We start from the raw sequence: 20,200 nt of genomic DNA, 5'->3' as shown, positions 1-20,200 counted from the left end.
TAGAGATGACTGCTTGTTAAGATTCTTGCAGTTGTCGTGGACTAGAATTCTGGGAATTGAAACCTTGCACATCTGGAGGGCACTGGGGAACCGAGGGAGAGGGAGTGCTGGCTTAAAGTTACCCATTTATACACATTTCCATTCAAAAGAGTTTTCAATAAAATAATTTGAAATACAAAATAATAATAATAATAATAATAATAATAATAATAATAATAATAATAATAAATCAAAACAATGTAAAAACATGTTTGTTAAAAATATTGGCAGACACAAAGACCAAAGGGACACATTCATCCAATAGTCAACAGTTGACTGAAAGAGGCAATTGTAGGTCCCTCATTTATTTCAAGGAAGAACATATTTCCAAGTATGGGTGCTACATAAAGAAGGGTTCCTGCAAATTGCTGTGGGTTTTTTTCCTGTAATGAACCCAGATATACTCTGGTTCCAAGTTGTTTAGAGCACTATATGTCAACAGTAAAGCTGTTATTTCATTAAAACACTCAAGGCTACCAAGAAAATCAAGCCAAATGATACCAAATAGTACACAAGCACAAACACAAACAAAACAAGAACAAAACTGATTCTAAAATGCATGATACATTAAAAAAAACTAAATGTACGTCATTTTATGAGATAGAAAAGAAATAGACAAATCCCCCCCCCCCCAAACAATATATGAAATACTAACATAACTGGAAGAGTAACTGCAAATATATAGGTGTGGGAAGAATAAAGAACATTTTTATTATAATAGCATGGGTTTCATTTACCTTAAAATGCTAAGAAATTAAACACATAAATAAATAGCATTATCCCTTTTTAAAAAGCATTTTCTTAGATCATTTTAGTCTGGGCTATCTGTCTGATTTCACGTTTTAGCCATTTTTAAAGTTTTCCCCCCTAATATTGTACGCTGCCCAGAATTCACAAAGTTGAAGCACCAGTAAATTCAAACAAATAAACAAATAATAAGATTCCCTTTTAAATTATTGGGGTATTTAAGGCAAGCACAGCAAAGGGTTTCTATAGGAAGAAACAGTGTCAGTTTATTTATTTTTCTCCCCTCTATTAATTCTTCTGGACAGATAAAATGTTTGCAATCAGGTATCTTCCTGATTTCTGCTTTTTCATAAACCAAATGCTCTAAACATAATTACTCTATTTTCTAAGCAACATCAAAATGGCTTCAACACAACAAGAACTGTGTATTTTAAATATTATGAGATTTCCAGATGCTAGCAGAATGAGCATAATTTTTTTACAAATGAACATATAAACAAATATATGTCAACCACAAGCTATTAGGATATAATTAGTTCAACCTCAATCTTCCCCTAAAGAAGAATATTCTATTTTTTTTTAAAGTCTTGTATTTTTATGCTGAAGTATTCCAGTACATAATATATGTTCACTGCCTGTACATTATATTCCCTTGATTTTAAAAACCTAGCTTGATATTTTAAAAAGGTGCCACTAAAAGAATTTTAAAATAACTACATAAATACAAAGAATGGATAGAAAAAAAGAACAGTTATGTACATCATATAAGCTGCCCAACGTCTTCGGAGCTGGGCACACCATTTTTTTTAAAGAAGTAAATACATTTTGCAGAATATATTTTAATTCCATATAATTTTAGATAGTACTACTTGGGACTGAAATGAATGAATAAGGAGAGATATGAACCCAGTATTCCAAATGGTTCTCAACAGCTGGGACAATTCTTTTCAGTTACATGAACTTTAGCAGAAGTTCCCTACCAATGAAATCCTGCACTTATCCATAATGAATTTGTTACCTAAAGGACTGTCATTTTTGGGTGGTGGGTGGTGGGGGGCTTTGGAATCAAATTCATCTCAACTCATCCATGACACGTTCAATATTATTTCATTTCAATTACTGATTACATTGTTTTGTTATGAAGGAAAGTGACTTCTAACTGATTATATAAATAAAGTATATTTATTGGCAGGTTAAAGGTTTCAGGAACATTAGAAGCAATGACAAACAATGGACTAACATCCTTTTGGTTATTGGTATCAAAATAAGACGGCTTCTCATTCATAATTTATTTTAATGTTTTTTTGTTTTTTTTTATAGCAATAGCAGTAGACTTATATACCGCTTCATAGGCCTTTCAGGCCTCTCTAAGCGGTTTACAGAGAGTCAGCATATTGCCCCCAACAATCTGGGTCCTCATTTTACCCACCTCGGAAGGATGGAAGGCTGAGTCAACCCTGAGCCGGTGAGATTTGAACCGCTGACCTGCTGATCTAGCAGTAGCCTGCAGTGCTGCTTTTAACCCCTGCGCCACCTTGGCTCATGTTTATGTGACATGTGTTCTTAAGGGGGAGATTTAGTTTTGTTACTTAGAGCAAGATGAAACAGGTGCTTGCCTTCTTTCATGAAAAATGTTCCCCTATCTTTTTAGACTCTCCGGAGTCCTCTTGTGTAAGCCTCTCTTCCATTTAATTCCTTAAACTTGTGCTTATATGAAATAAACATTCTAATGCATTTCTAGACATCTTAAAAGACAACACCAAAAACTGGGAGGTTTTATTATTTTTGAGGTGCAAAAATAAGGTGCTTATTTTTGAGGCGGATGGCTTATTTTATCACATGCACTCAAAAGCCTGATTATCCTGGGAGGTCTTATTTTGGGGGTGATATGTGTGTGTGTGTGTGTGTGTGTGTAGTGTGTGTATGTGTATGTATGTAGTGTGTGTGTGTGTATGTGTGTATATATATATTCAGGTCTTGGCGTATTCGGGTCTTTTCCCATGTAAGATTGAGAGTATCTTGGTGGGAAAAGACCCAAATACACCAAGACCTGCATACCTGTACCTGTGAAAATCTATGAAAACACACACACACACACACACACACACATATATATATGTTTATTAATTTATTTAAAGTCACAACCCTTGGTATGCCCAAATATGGGAGGAAGGTCACTACTTCCATTCTCTGTCCATCGGCTCATCATAAGAGACCATCCAGACAGAAACCCAATATTTTTACTGTTGCCTTTGTTACATTTGTGTTGTGTTTGTGCTGATGTCTCCCTTTATTTATCAGCACAAACACAACACACACACACACACACACACACAAACATATTTGTAGATTTTTACGGGTGTAGGTATGCTGGTCTTGTTGTATTCAGGTCTTTTCCCATGTAAGATTGAGATTGTCTTGGCAATGTTTCGGCGAGGTCTCACTCGCCATCCTCAGGCTAGTGTTTTCATCTTAAAGTGTGATCGGAACTGCCGTCTTTCTATAAAACTTGGTGGGGAGGGTGGGGAGTGCTGGCGTTGTTTCAGTAAATGGATTGATTGGCTGCGTGGCTGTATCATGATTGGTAGATTGGTGCTGATTGGTGCTGGCTGTGTGTTCGTTGTCACCCAGGTCATTGCAACGCAAAACAACAATTTTATTCATATATATATGAATAGCTGTAATTCATTCCCATAGATAAAATAAACATATGTTTGAGAGAAAAAAAGATAGGCAAGGCTGGGGAATTCTGTGAAAAGAAAGACCACAAATATATAGCTTTCCAAATGGGATCTGATAGCTGATATGATATGGATCAGAATGATGTGGCATACATCACAACTTCTCTTATTTGTCAATTTTCAGGAATTTTTTTGCTAGCACAATCATATATATGTGATATTGTATCACTATTTATTGTTCAAACATCTTGTGAACCAGAATTCTGAATTTCTGTAGACCCGCATTTCAACATAGTATTATATGGAAGAATATAGTAGTTTTCATCTTAAGAACTTTTTTCTCTATATGTTAGGATTGTAGAAACAAATCTGAATTCTAGTGTACCAAATAGACTTAATTTAAGCAGCTGCCCAACAGCTATAGCTTGTCCAAAATTAGCAATTGTTAAGTTTCTATTGTGAAAAGATTAAACATCTGGATGATCTCTTACATGATAAAATCGATAACATATAATATGACTATGGTTTAAGCAAGTAATCTTTTCTTGATGTGGACTAGAGAAAAAAAATAACTGAATTAATAAAATACAAACAGTCACAAATAAAAATATAATACACAAAACTATTATGTAAACTTTGAAACGTTTTGGTACAAATGTAAACCATATGTTTTAAAGCAAAACTCTCTAAAATGTGTATTTTTAATCTTGGTTTAAAAATGAAACATTGACATTTAAGCAAAGTGATCACAATGCATTTTTAAAGACGAATTATAATGTGGAAAATTTAAATTTAGCAATACCTCTGACTTGTGCCAACTAAAATATTATTTCTCCTTGTTATTTAATTTCAAGAGATAATGTTGAATAACTCCTACTGAAAACATTGGATTTTCAAGTAAATATGTATATGGTTTGGTAATAGTTTTTTTAGATTCTTTCATAGATAATACTGATCATCTTAATTAACTTTTAGCACATTGCTAATGTACCATTTTTATTTTGATTCCAAAGTAGTCTTTGTACTTGTTTCATAGTTAATTAATTATTATGTTTAAAAATAATTTTAGAGTTTAGAGTTTTATTAGTATTTGTAGGCCGCCCTTTTCCCTGAGGGGACTCAGGGCGGCTCACACAAAACCGGGAAGGGGGAATTTTTACTATCAGTATCCAAGGATCTGTAAATTTAATGTAAGTTCACGTTAGGTAAGTTTTGCTAACTCAGGACAAAATTTTCAGTAAAATTAATCTGAAAACTGAATACCCTTTTACAACATTTACAGTGTTTGTGGCAGACTGCAATCCTGGGAATAGTAGCATATGCAAATTACTTATCCTCTTACCAGGATCATTTAATTTTATTTTGTCAGAGATTCTTGCCTTATTTCTCCCCACCATAAGTGTAAATTATACCCAATATTTTTACTCTCTCTGAGGTTTTCTAATAATTATGCAGAACAGACACTACCCAATGGAACCATAGGAAAAACTCATGAATTCCAAGGAAATGCAAATTTAATCACAACAGACTTTGATTCAAAACTCTATTTTCAGAATGAGAGCTGCCTCATATGATTTGGATTAAGCTTTTGCTTCAGGACACACAACGATTTCCCATTTAATTTGTCTGAAGGGAGCATTCAGTTTAAAATCAACCTCATTCGCTTAGTTATATACAAATGTACCACAACTAATGTTAATACACTGCAATATTCCAATTAGTCTTGATAACCTCCAGTGCTGGCTGAAGGGTATAAACTTCTGCTTTTGAGTCCAAGGAACTTAGATACAGCATGGTAGAAACCAGGTGCTTATTTAGATGATACTAGTCTCACTCAAGTAAGAATGTCTTTACACTGCAGCTTATTGAATATATACAATGGCTTGGGTCCAGAAAGTTCCTTTAAAAAGCAGCATACATTCTTGTTTGTGCAATGGATGGAGCAACAGAATTCCAAAAGTTGCTGCCAAGGTTTAATTAAAGGCACTGCACCACAAGCTATCCTGAAAGCAGAATTTTAGGGCTGCAAGAGTAACAAAGAAGCTGTATTATGCTAACAGAATTTGCTCATTGTTCTTTGGACTCAAGATGAACTGGCTAGCTTGAGTTATGTAATTTATCTACCACCACAATCTTAAAGATTCTAAATAGTTAATGTGTGATAAGATCTCAGAATACTTAATCTTTCTCCAACTTGGCATTGCAATTCCTATTATGGTCAGCCCACAGAGTTCTGGGTAAGCAGGGTGAATATTCAGGAATCATAATTCTAGCATAGCTGAGGGATGTCAGGCAGGAGTAAATGTACTGTAATCTCTGTATAGTCCAGCAACAATGGGCTAACTAAATCTTCAAAATATATAAATCTTCAAAAAAGCAGTGCACTTTAAGGGATATAGACATTATTATTGATCTAAGCTTCACAGTACAGGTAGTCCTCGATTTACAACAGTTCACTTAGTGACCATTTGAAGTTACAACGGCACTGAAAAAGTGACTTATGACATTTTTCACACTTTTGACCGTTGCAGCCTCCTCATGGTTATGTAATTTACATTTGGAGGCTTGACAACCGACTCACATTTATGACGGTTGCAGCGTCCTGGGGTCACGTGATCAACTTTTGTGATCCTCTGACAAGCAAAGTCAACAGAGAAGCCAGGTTCACTTAACAACCGTGTTACTAATTTAACAGCTGCACTGATTCACTTAACAAATGTGGCAAGAAAAGTTGTAAAATGAGGAAATTTCTCACTTGGCAACCTAAATTGTGGGCTCAATTATGGTTGTAAGTCGAGGATTACTTGTATATTTCAAGCTTGTAAATATTTTTCCTGTAAAGTCTATCTGAGCCAACATTTCAGAAAAGGTGGAACATTCTCCTTGGAGCAGAAATATCAAGCTTTCTATCTCTGCCCCAAGTCATCTGTGTGATGCTGTGGAGTTCTGTCTAAGTGCCTAAAAGCTGTGGGGGGTCTGGATGGGGCACAACTGGCTATAGCCTAACCCCATAACCTCAGGAAACTCAGGTTTTGTACAGTTCTGGAAACCTGTAATGGTATGTAAGAATGACCTTGTGAGATTTGGGGAAGAGTTGCTGCCTAGGGAACAATCAAATGGAAAGGGGGGGGGGGGATTCACAGCTGCATAATGGACAGAGAAAGAAATTCAGAAAGGATCTTCCCTAACCTATCAGGCTGTAAAATGGTGGGGGATCTCTATTTTCAGACTTTCAAGATTGCTAATGTAGATGACAATGATTTGTTTCCCGTCTGCTCTACCTGAAAAAGCTGACAGGACCTTCCATCTTTGGTTCTGAATGGTGTTGCACTGCTTCAGACAAAACTAGTGCACAATCTAGAGGTCTTTCTGGTCTTGGGCTCATGCTCAAGGGGCAGCTTTGGCTAGGAGAGCCCTTGTACAGTTATGGGTTGTGCATCAACTGTGCCTGTTCCCAGATGGGGAGGCTCTGCAATAGCCATCCATGCTCTAGTGATCTCTCAATTGGAATGCTGCAATGCACTGTACATGGGGCTATCTTTAAAAGGCATTCAGAAGTTTCATCCAGTGCAGAATGTAGCTGCACAGGCAGTTGGGACGCCTGTCATTTGGCTTATGTGACACACTTCTCTATAAGTTGTGTTGGCTACCAGTATGCTTCTGGGTACAGTTCAAGGTGTTGGTATTTACCTTTAAAGCCCTTTGTGTCTTGGGCTGAATTATTTACAGGACTGGTCATCTCTAACCCCACCACCCCAAATCCTGTCCCCTACAAATGTTCTTTTGCAGGGCCTTGGAGGAGAGCCTTTTCTGTTGTGCCACCCTCCCTTGGAATATCATTTGTTTAGAGATCTGGTTTGGCCTGACTCTGCTGGCTTTCTGCAAGGTTTTAAAAAATCTGCCTCTGTGCTCAAGCCCACAACTTCAGAGTGTGCAATTGAGCTTGTTTCTTAGTTGTGCTGAAATGTGTGATTTCTAATTTTTTTCATCTTTGGCTGATATGTATTTTTGCATGTTATGGGTTTGTTTTTTAATATTGTTAGATGTTCAGTCATGATTGAATATATAAAGCCAATAAGTAAATAAATGGATACTCAAAAGTAATGATGAATAAATGATATTCTAAGCTAAGGAACCATTTTCATCAAAATATGATGTGAATATTCATCTGTGGCTGCAATTTGGTTTTCCTATTTCTGTATTAAAATGGCTACATCTACTCTGGTTGCCTTCAAAGAAACTTTTGCCCTTCTGCTGAAAATGCTTGACAGCACATGACAGCAAGTTATTCAGGTTTTTGTCTAATAATATTTTTAAATCCTGGTAATGTATTTCTAATCCTGCATTAATTCACACTGGCGCTCTATGGTTACCTACAAGTTTTATCCACTTATAACAACCCCTCTCTAGTTTGATGTTAAGTCTCTGGCTTTTTCAGTGATAAAGTTTTCTAAAAGTGACCTTTGCTTTGGAGCAGCCAAAGGGGAGCAATGATCTTTGAAAGAAGCTAGAGAAATTAGCTCAAGTAGACATAAAGGCACTATGTTCCACACATCTAATCATCAAACAATTTTACTTTATCTGAGATAGTCAGAAGAAATTATATTGTCTCCTATCTTTTCTTTCCATTTTGGGGGCATTGTGACAGCTCTGAACAGTATGTCTCTATCTGTAGAAGCACCCAAGGGTATAAGCCCCTGTAGCATGACAGTCGCAAAGTCCCAACAAGCCCCAAATACCTAAAAGGCATTTTCTTGCAATGAAAAGTACAAGTGGTTTGCTGAACTTTTGAGTGTACAATAATCCAATGAATTCTGCCCTGTGGAGAGAAGACAAGCAGATGGGACTTGACAATCCTAAGCAAAGCTGTCTTGTGTGACCTTTTGCTCTCCTTTTTTTTTCTTTCATTCAAAAGCTGCTTTTTAAACTGCAGCAACTCTCACCTAAATCTCTAGCTATATGATGTTACCACGGAATCTTAGGACTGGAAGGGAACTTGGAGGTCTTCTAGTCCAATCCCCTGCTCAAAGCAGGAGCCTTATGTCATCCCAGTCAAATGGTTGTCTATTTTTGAAAATCTCCAATGATGGAGCACCCACAACCTGAGGAGGCAATCTATTCCATTGATTAATTGTTCTCACCATCAGAAAATTTCTCCTTATTTCTAGGCTGAATTTCTCTTTAACAAGCTTCCACCCATTACTTCTTGTCCTTGCCTTCTAGTTTCTTAGAGAATAAATATAATTTCCTCCTTTTCATAACAGCCCCTCAAGTACTGGAAGAAAGGTAACATGTCTTACTAAGCCTCCTCTTCAATAGACCTCATTAGCTCCCTCAACTATTCATCGTATGATTTAGCTTCGTTATTATCTTTGTCACTCTTCTCTGTACACTTTCCAGGATCTCAACATCTTTTGTGTATCATCGTGACCAGAACCTGACACAGTATTCCAAGTGGGGTCTCACCAGTGTGATGTAAAGCAGTACAATCATTTCTTATTGCCTTGATACAGAAGGACAGCATCAAAACAATGAGAAATGAAATACACTCACCTCTGTTGTACTCAAAAATATATTAACATTTCTAATTTCAGATAAACTTCAGATAGCTCTGCCCTACCATATGACTATTGATACTATGCCAAGTTTTATATAAGAATACAGGCATAACCTTGCTTAGTCACATAAGGCCAAAGATCACCTCAGTCCAATATTTTTTTCACCTCATAATGGTTAACCATATGCTTCTGGGTTGCTCAAAAGCAGAATATGGAGATGTACCATAGTTCCCTTGCAAATGGAATTTGGAGGCAAAGTGTCCTCAATCTGAAAGTTGTATAGAATTTTCAAGACTAATACTTCCAGATAAGCATGACCTCAATAACATTTATCCAATTTTTTCTTAAAATTATTGATGTTACTGGTCATCACTATGTCTCATGGTAAAGAATTCTAAAGATTATGGACATTATCCTTTTCACTTTTCCTCATTTCTTCCACTTTTCAAATGTTTCTAATTCATAAGACTCATGTGGTATTTTTGACTTATTTTTGACACACTCATTGCTTTCTAGTTTTAAAACATTGCAACTGAATATGCAGTCAATCCCTATAGGATTGTATACACAAGTGCAGAAACAGAAAGGTAGAAAATGTTACAGTGGCATAGTAAAACAGAAACAAAATCTTACATGAATGAAAACTTTTAAGATACCTGATAACTGCAAGTCTATAGGGTTAGAATGAAATGAACATACCCTACCAGAATAATTAAAATAAAAGTGTCTCTTAATCAGAATTGCTAGATTATAAAAAAAGATTATTTTAAGGAAACTTGCTAAGAAACATTTGCACCAAAATGCAGCAAAGGGCAGATTAGTAAAATTGTCTCCAGCTAACATTATGTAATTCTATGTGGTGGAGTATATTCATGAAACAATTATTGGGCAAACTGCTATTTATGCATTTGTTTGTTTGTTTATATCCCATTTATATTATTTTTATAAGTAACTCAAAGTGGCAAACTTTTCCAATACACCTTCCTACTCCTATTTTCCCCACAACAGCCCTGTGAGGTGGATTGACCTGAGAGAAAATGGCTGGCCCAAAGTCACCCAGCTGGTTTTCATGCCTAAGGCAGGACTTGAACTCACATTCTCCTGCTTTCTAGCCTGGTCCCTTAGTCACTAGACCAAAACTGGCTCTCATCATTTGCAATTATGCTTTCAGATACTGATACCTACACTGACTTTGGGAACAAGCAAGAGACAAGACAAACACTGTCATATATCTGAGGGTTAGTATGAAGAAGATGAGCAGTTTTAATTAATTCATAGGATTAATACAAAATTAGAAGAAAAATGATTCTGCAGAATGTTTTCGAGTCATTTCCTACCAGTCTGCAACACAGATTAATATGGGAGGCAGATAGCTCTTCTTTATTGGGTATTTACAATGGGACTCTGAAAGGGAAACATCAGAAAGAAGAACCTCACCCTTATCCACCATGGGTGCCCTCTATCTGGGTAGTCTTTATCTGCCCAAAATCTAGGATAGAAAATTCTGGGACCCCACATATTTGAAAGTGGCCTGGACAAAACAAATTGCATTGCAAAACCCAGTTGAGCAAGAAGCTTGACCAGAAGATGACCTATGTTTCTATCAAACTGTTTCTGTCATATATTCACATGTTGTTTCCAAATGCACATGCAAATCAGTTAAAAACATACAAAACAAGGATCAGGGAGAGCAGGTTTCAAATGTGCATTTAGTAGTAATACATTGTTACTGTTGTTATAATTACCACATCTTAGATATTGCACACTTCATCCATGCATAATTCTTTTAAACAAAACACACATTTCTTAATAAAAAGCATGCTGGGTAAATTTTGGACACAGTTCCAAGACAACTGGAAAAGTATTACTTATCAGAAAAGAGAGTGTATCAGCAAAAAGACATAGTAAGACAATACACTGTTTTAATACATGACCTAAACACCTTAGTTCTCATTATTAGCTTTTAAAAATAGTTCATCTTGCAGGCCTCCCAGTTGGGAAACAAAGGGGAAAAAGTGTACAGTACAATCTCTGATGTAACTAGTGAAATGGAAATTAAAATGAAAGTATTCCCCTGTGCTTCATTGCACTGACTTATACAAGTTACATAGACAAGCTTTACCAAGGAGTTATTTTTGAGACAGGCCAGCATAAATGTCACTGTCACTAAGAGGAAATGTCCTTTCCTATCCAAGTCTGAAGAAAATTTTGTACTGTGGCTTGTCCATATTATTTTCTATGATTTAGTGCAATGAAGCACAGAGTTGCTAGCTTGGTCTTTTTTATATATATTAAAAGAAGCACACATAGAAATTTGTGGAAAGGGAGGCATTTGTTATTCTGTGAAACAAAATTGAAAACTGTACTGAAATACCCTTCAAATAGCAAGAATTCTTAAACCAATGCAGAAACTGCCAATCAAAACACACAGGGCAATTTTTCAATAATTTTACTAATTCATAACAGCCATTACCACATTCAGTTTTAAGGCAGCTCATCTCCATGATTTGGCAGCAGTACAACTGCTTCAGGTTATTATGGTGGAAAAATAAAAGAATATTTTTTTTAAAAAAAAGTTCTCTCCTCTATTCAGTAGCTAAAACAAATGCACCACTTAATAAGTTGCTGCTGAAATTATGAAAGCAGAGAAGTCACTTCACTATATTTCTGTTCTCTATCCTATAGAACCAAACACATACTATGCAGTGCAAGCTTGACTTTTGGGGATTAGTTTTCTCATTTGTCCTGTAAGTATGAAGAATGGATTACAGAGGATGATGGTAGTGAGTATGCATTTATGATCCTGCCTTATTACTGTGATATTACAATTAATCATAAACTATACACGAACCAGTGCATATGGCTATGAAAAAGGCTAATGTAATTTTAGACAGTCTTAAATGAAAACATGACATTTTAAACAATGGAAATGTTATCATTATCTTATGTTGAAAACTGTGGCATAGGTGACATAGAATATAGGCCAAAGATGTAATTAAATATTGTCTGGTGTATGGAAAACAAATCCTGTAGGACAGGCTGAAGACACCAACTATGTTTTTCATGAAAAGAGGAACCCTGAAGACAAGACACAACAGCATTCATCAAGTAGCTGAAGAGTTACCTATTATTTGTATCTTCACCTCCAGTATCTGAATAGATATATCTCATTCTTTAAAAAGCAGAACTACAACTAATGATATTAATCAAAGGAGGAAAGATCTTGGTTGAAATGTTAGGTTCTTGGTTAACAGCAATTTGAAATGAGACCCAAGTTCCTATCAAGAAAGTGAACTTATCTTTAAAGAAAAAATGGGGGAATGCAGGAGACTGGACAAAGAATGGCCAAGACTATGATTTTTCTGGGTACTGTTCACCTCTCTGAATTACACTGAGATTTTAAGAATGTGGTTTACATCTTTTCTTTTCACTGGTTCTGAAGAAGAAAGAAAGAAAGAAAGAAGGAAGGAAGGAAGGAAGGAAGGAAGGAAGGAAGGAAGGAAGGAAGGAAGGAAGGAAGGAAGGAAGGAAGGAAGGAGTTTCAGGGTAATTAATCCAACTAAATTAAAACAGGCCATTAGGAATTTCTTTGTTCAAACCTACTTATTAACTACTTCTAGATAAAAAATGATTATTTTATTTTCAGGTAAGAGCAGTCACCAGCATCTGGAAGAAAGATGCTGATTAAGATTTCAGAAATGATATAGGAAGAAATTCCCATATTTGCTACTCTCAAATAACAGCTGTTTGGTATTATAGTACAGTCATCTATACGGCTGCAAATTAGTGCACATTTCATTCTCTTTCGGAAATTTACAAATTTGTGAACAAAAACATTTGGCATATACTGTACACTTTACTAAAATAATAATTTTCAAGCCATTTTTCTACAACTATTAATTATTTATCTTCTCTTTTCTTCTATCTCTTCTCACAAGTCTACCAACATTAACATAGTATCTCTGGTTCTTTAGATCATAGAATTTGTCTGTTTATCTTTGATCAGCATTCAGCTCTGCCTAGATAAAGCATGTGTTATTTGCTTGGTAAAGGAGAATTCTTCCACCACACTTGCTTCTCCCTAATTGTTACAAGAAGTATTCAGACTCTAATATTCATGGTATAGAGGCACAGCACATTACACCTGTTATCTGGATTCCTAGCCAGCAATCAGGATTGAACTACTGAAACAGAAAAAATGGGACTGAAATAGAACCGTCTGGATCACTAATAATATAAAGCATTTGAATAGGTATGTATCTGGCAGGATTAATAATAATAACAATAACAACAACAATAATAATTCCTTATTATCAGTGCACAACGTATGTACGATGATATTGGTTGAGTTCAAATAAACTGATATTTTGATTTAAACAACTTAAATTCCATTTATTAAATTTTCATGAAGAGAGATAAATCAATAGAACTAAAAAACTCATATATTCTAATATATTCTATATTCATTCAGTTTTAATTAAAAACATGGTAAAAAGTATATTTGTGATTAAATTATTCACATATCTGCAAGCAAATTCAAGCCAGGCATGCATATTCATTACAGCTCAATACATAAGGTAGGAAAAGTATGCTAAACATAACTTCTGGACTTCTTTCCAATCTTTCTGATAACAGATGTCATAGCAGGTGTGCTCCATTTTGGTCTCTGTTATGAAGTAATGCCTCATTCATTCATTCATTCATTCAGTCGCTCATTCAATGAATCAAAGAATAAATTAATCAAGGCTGGCCAACACTAGGTTGTTTAAAATTAAAACATTTTTTTAAAAAATATCAAAGAAAAGTAATATAGTTGGCCAGAAGAAAAGTTACTTGAACCAAAACCAAAAGATTGACAGCACCTTGATTTAGAAGGGAATTAAATACCTTCCTAAAAAGACTACATACTGCGTGACAATATTTTTCAGATATGAATTAATAAGAAAAAAGGGAGGAATATACAAAGTTAACATGTAGTTTAAGTGTAACAAAATAACTGACAACAAGAGTATAAATAGTTTTCTCCAACTTGATGCTCCTTAGATTGATTGGTATGGGAATTTTCAATCAATTTGGGAAAGAAAAATATGGCTTAAAATGAAATATATTCATTTCCATTTTAGAAAACTGCTGAAAGTGATAGGTCTAGAGACAGATCATGAAAAATGTAGAAATAAATTGTAAAACTTCAATGATATAGAGTTGCAACCACATTTTCAATAACATTATGTAAGATCACGTATGTTTCTGACTGCCAATGGAAATACTAAGAACGAATATGTGCTTATGTAAAGGAGAATCCTACAAAACTTTCTTTCCTCAAGTTGAAATTGATTTACAAAACCTACAGCTCGTTTATACCTCAGCTCATTCCATATCGTCCATTTATTCTGATGTAAATCTGCCGAAATTTCTAGGGAAGCAGATTAAACAAAAAAAAAAGAATGGAAGACTGAAAATTTCTATCATTATAAAAGTACGTGGGTCTCAAGTGCCTTTATTAAAACAGAAAGAAAAGTGCGTATTTCATCATTCATCCTTCCTCTATTAATTTCCCTATTCTAGTTATTCTCATTTAAGAAACAGGTATAATAAATAAAATAAAGATAAAAATATTGTATACTAAGTCCTATACAATGAGAGACAGAAGGTATGCTATGCTATGTATAATGGGATTAGTTACAGTTTTTTATTTGTAAATGGCATGTAACAGCATGTAAATAATGACCAGATTTTTCTCTCAAGCATATGTTGGATTAGCCAACAAATGTACTCAAGATCTATAAACAATAAACAAAAGAAATTATATATAATTTCCTATAATGTATTTGTATGCTTTATAAAACTGTTCAGAATTTCATATTCAGTAAATATTCACAAAAGGAGAACATCTCTCTGTCTAAAGCTCAAGTCACTCTTTTAATGGTTATAACACACATATATTCTATTTCTGAAAGGAGTGAGAATATAAGCAAGAGTTACCTGCACTTCGTAGGTTAGGATCTAAATCAGGCATCTCTTTACAAGCTTCTGGACTAACACTGTATATGGAGGCTCCTGCTTCATTGGTAATGCTGTAAAATAAAAAGCACAGAATGTATCTTATATTTTAATAAAAAGGATGAAAAAAATGAGCAACAAAAACCAAAAGTTGATAAAAACAGAGTGCTCATAGAGACAAAAAGGCATCAACCATTATCTAAAAGAGAAACTTGGCAAGATTGTGTGTTTGTATATGTATTCTCAAATTTAAATGTATGTGGTATATTTCCACTCTTTACAATCTGAATACCAAACACTAAACTTATGTGAATGCCATCTATTTAGAATACTTTCACTTGTGTAGATGACCTTATTTCAGTAAGATTTGTGAATAAACCTGACAACGCTACATCCTGCTTTGGAATATCTTGCACTATATAACTCTTATACTATTTCTAATAGAACATTTTATTTGGAACACATCAAGTATGTAGCTGTAATTGAAGTAAAAGAGGTCAAAGAAATATAGATATTTAGATAAAAGAACAAAACAGCAGCAGATAATCATTAAAAAAATTCAAGTTGTATTATTTTTATTGATTTAGGCCATTGTATAAAAGCCAGTATGGCATGATTGTGATATGATTGTGATTGTCCCTTTTCACCAGAACATTTAATGAGTGAGTTTCTTATTTGATACATTTAGCATTTTGAACTATAGTTCTGAAATTGTAGGTAACTGTATTGTTAGCAGCAGCTACTCATTTGCAGCAATAACATGCCTGTCACTCCAAAAAGGCAGTATGCACCCACATAACAAGGTTATACAAATGTATCTTATATTTATGTTACAGCATTCCCCAATATAAAATTAAACATGATTTTCCTAAATTTGGATAAAACCAACTACTTCGTCGCAATAATCCCCAACACTATCTCCTTCAAAAGCTAACCAAGTCTTTTCTGAAAGCTATCCGAATCACAGGATCACTGAAGGCCAGCCTTAATAGCTGAAGTTACAAACACAAAATGCAAACTTACATGGCAGGAGTATCAGTTATCCACTGCTGAGATGCCTTCAAATGCCTCTAAAGCTTTAGACAGAGGCAGATGCAAAGGGCAACTGAAATAAGGATCAGAACTGAATCTTATTTTAAAAGATTAACACAGAAGTTCAGAAGAGGGGATTGGCTCAGAGAAAATGAATTCCTTTTCACCTACTAGTGCAAACTTTCAGGGTGAATGCACGGGAAAGAAAACAATGACATTTCTGTTCATAGAAAAGAACCAGCCCCTTCAAAATCTATGGGTCAGAGGCAATTGGATTCAATTTTATCCATTTACTGAAATGACAACTTGCATACAATTCTATTGATAAAGAAGCATTTATCGTAAAGTATTTTAGGAATAAATATTAAAAGCTGCCTCCAAACAAATATATGGGTTATATAAAAATTAGAGGTAAGGTGTGAAAAAAACCTAAAATATTGTTTTTAAAGAAAAATTTGTATGTATTTGTGTGTGTATGAAATTGTTCCGAATAGCAAAGATTAATTAAGAAGATACCCAAGGAATATGACCCAGCTACCTTATATCTTATCCTGGTAAAAAAAAAAATTACATGAAAAATTAACTTTTAAAAGTTACTGAAATAATTAGCTATTGTCATTAATCTAATTAATTTAAATTGCCTGTTTTACTTTTGCCTTTCCAAGTTGCTAATTAAAATATGAAATCAGCATTGGTGAAAGCATTTACTATGTTTCAGAAAATCTTTTTCTACAAGCTATGATTTACACAAGCTGCTTCTAGTATCACATTTAAAATTACTCTAAGACTGCTACAACCCCAGCTTACTTCTGCTGAATTGTGATGAATAAAGAGGGTTTTAATTGAGCTCACACGGCAGTATTAAAACCATTGCATAGAAAATTTGTCCTAATATTTTCTTTAGGAAGTCTAAAAGGAATTACCTTTTGAGTAATTTCTCCCAGCGTATTGTCAATTATTTCTGAACAACTGATAAAAGTGCATTCTTTCTTTTAAACAAAGCATATAAAAAGAGCATCCACAGATTAATAGTGTTTCTGTCGCAGTAGCAAAAAAAAATAATCAAATCACTATTCCTCACAAGGTCCTTTTATCCTCAAATCATTATTGCCACAGATGTGCTTACTTGTGAATGCTTTACATTCAAAACAAAACCAGTAAACAAAAGCCACTTTACTTTATAAAGATGACATGTTATTCTAAATCTACATAATGAAATTATTCAATCTAAGGATGTTATTTTATTATTTATGGAAAATTAATTAAATTTCAAAACAAACATTAATAGAATTAGAAAATAGAAAAACAGGGGACTGTTTAAATGGAAATACACATTGTTTATATTTCCATTATATATCTATATAATAATTATACTTTTTCCTAATTGCATCATATTGAATCTTCCAATTTTTCAGCTGTGAAGCATTAGAACAGTCCAAGATGCAAATGGAACATACTTGAAGCAAAGAATGTAAATTATTTTAAAATACTCTAATCTAGAAATGCGATTTTTATTGTATTCTGCAAAACATTCATAACATGCAGCTTGTAAATTAAAATACACGGTAGCAAATACAGTCTAGCAATGTTAATTATTTCACCCAATTACTAGCAGGAAAAATAAAAATAATACTGAGCAGGAACTTTCATAATTTTTGATGAAAATTATGCCGTGCCCGAAAATAATTACATTTATTACTGCACAAATTTGAAAACTCTCCTGTGAAACTGGACGATATTGTGAACAGGCACCTTTACAAAAATATATGTATTAATTTCATCCCCTCTTAGCCAAGATTTTACTGGCTTACCATGATTTATTTCCAAACCGCGTAGGCAAGCCTGCCCATGTGAACTGAGGCAGGGATGGGGGTGGGAAAGAGAAAGAGGGTCTAACTATTCTTGATTACAGTTATCAATTACACATGTTTCTAACAACATACCAGCAGTCAGCAGATGGCAATCTTTTGATCCTGGGTAATGCTTAAAGTGGAACAAAACATGGAAAGGACGAACCTTGGGACTTAAAGACATTTTGATTTTTTTTTTTCAATGGATACAACTAAATCTAACTGGAAATTATACCATCTCTTCTAAAAAAAAATCTTGTGGTTATTAGAAAGATTCAGAGCTGAACTGAATAAAAAAAGGATCAGGAAAACTGACTGTATCAAAGAACAAATATATTCTTATGATAAATTGTAAGAATACTGCTGTATTTTAAAAGTTTTGATTCCTCATCATAAAATGACAAACTTTGCAGAACATTAAAAGAATGGAATGCTGTTATAAAAATTATTACAAGTAAGCAGCAGTCCCAGAGTGAAATGTCTATGGGGATTCTCAATGATTCAGGTCATGGTTATCCCAAAGGTGCTTCTTTCCAAAAAGCAACTAGACTTTCTTGTTTGCTTGTTTGTCTTTCTTTAAAAACATTAGACTTATCATCCAAGAAGCTTCTTTAGTTCTGAACTGAGCTGAGGAACCTTCTTGAATGATAAATGAAATGGTTTCAAAGAAAAAACCCAAGAAAGCGCAGTTACCTTTTGGAAAAAACACTTTGGGACAGTCTCCCGAGCAATCTTCCTCAGCTTGTACCCCTTCGTATTTATTGGGATTATCATTCTTCCAATTCTTAATAAACATGCCATTGGCTAACTAAGCTGGGAATTTTGAGAATTGTGGTTCTAACATCTGGAGAACACCCAGTTGGGGAATCATGATACTGAATCCTAATCCACACTTAACATTTTTTAGGGCATCCTGATCCAGTTCTACTTGATAGTGGGATTAATTGGAAACAGGGTGTGGCAAACTCAGATTTATAATCATAGTTCTTTGGAGGGAAAGCAGGATCAATCTGTACTAAATTATTATAATCACTGTGGAAAGCTCTCCTTTTCCACCAGAAAGAGATAATCAGGCAACACCGATTTTGTGTTCAAGGCATTAAACTGCTGGAAGTAAAGCATGATTTTCTGTATTGAGCTATCAATATATCTGGTCTGAGAAATACAAGTACAGAATCTTGTATTTTGAATATGGCTTGCCCTCCAGCAGAGAGATATTAATAAAGACGATACTGCAGATCATTGGAATGAGATAAAAGTAAAGCACTTTACACATTAACAGATCGATACAAGTGATAAACAAACAATAACAAACAGCTTAGACTTTAAGAGAATTTTTAAAAACAAATTCAGGAAAGATAAATGTCTTCAGGTTTCTAGAATTAATGCAATCCATATATTTTAATTTTAAAGTTCAATAAGTGGAAGACAATGGTTTTAAATAAATTTTTAGAAATAATACAAGAAAAAAGTGTGTATCATCTGGATTTTAATCTGTTTACAAATAGCAAAATAAATGAGGATGGATTTGGCATTTTTTGTATGTCTTAGAGTTAAACAAAGTGAAAATATATAAAACAGGTAAAGTAGGAAATATTTATTGAAACCAGTTTCACTGTATGGAATAAATAAGTTTTGTATTACATAAAAGTTATTCAAAATTATTATTCAAAGTCATGCTAGTTGAGAATTTTGTAAACAAAGTCTAATGCTAGTGTCCCACTGAAAAGTTTAGATAAAAACTAATGCATATATTTTCTGGGTTTGCTCTCTCAGATATGTCCTCAAATGACAATATGTGTGGCATTAAAAATTGACCTAAGGAATTAAAATAGCTTTGAGAAAACATTTTACACACACACACCAAAAAAACACTTTCCTACAGATCTAGAAATGCATTTGTATGGAAATCAAAGATATGCGTGCTTAAAGAAAGGGGAAAAAAGAAAACAAAAAGCTATTTGTTAGCTGTAACTTTCCTGTGTGAGATATATTTTATAACAGTAGTGAGAAAAATGTAATCAATATGTTCTCTATAAAGCTCACCACGCATCTGGGTGACATAGTAACTGTACTACTTAAACGCAAAATAAAAAGTTATTACACATCATTGTAACTATACCGTCTACTTTCTCTATGAATCCTTCAGGGTCAGGATTTAAGGAAATCACACCCAGAACTCTAATGTGATATTGGATTTCATTCAGTGTGTATTAAGGCAATTTGTTCCCCCTGTTTTCTTCTTAAAATATATTCCAAAGATACAAAATTATTACACCCATACAATATTGGA

At 34.2% G+C, this 20,200-nt stretch overlaps 1 protein-coding gene across 5 annotated transcripts in view; it reads right to left on the bottom strand.

Annotated features, from left to right (window-relative positions):
- The window catches only part of SRBD1 (S1 RNA binding domain 1), a 143,610-nt gene that overhangs the window by 75,509 nt on the left and 47,901 nt on the right, over positions 1-20,200 (bottom strand). For all 5 annotated transcript variants that reach the window (XM_087717693.1, XM_087717694.1, XM_087717696.1 and 2 more), the window contains one exon: positions 15,008-15,099. In XM_087717693.1, the coding sequence (XP_087573819.1) occupies positions 15,008-15,099 (92 nt within the window). The remainder of the gene's footprint in view (positions 1-15,007; positions 15,100-20,200) is intronic.

Source organism: Thamnophis sirtalis, unplaced genomic scaffold, assembly GCF_051295495.1.
Source record: "Thamnophis sirtalis isolate CommonGarterSnake01/CBP01778 unplaced genomic scaffold, rThaSir2_p1.2 scaffold_6, whole genome shotgun sequence".
In the NCBI taxonomy this organism is placed as follows: domain Eukaryota; kingdom Metazoa; phylum Chordata; class Lepidosauria; order Squamata; family Natricidae; genus Thamnophis; species Thamnophis sirtalis.
This window is presented reverse-complemented; position numbering and strand designations above follow the sequence as displayed.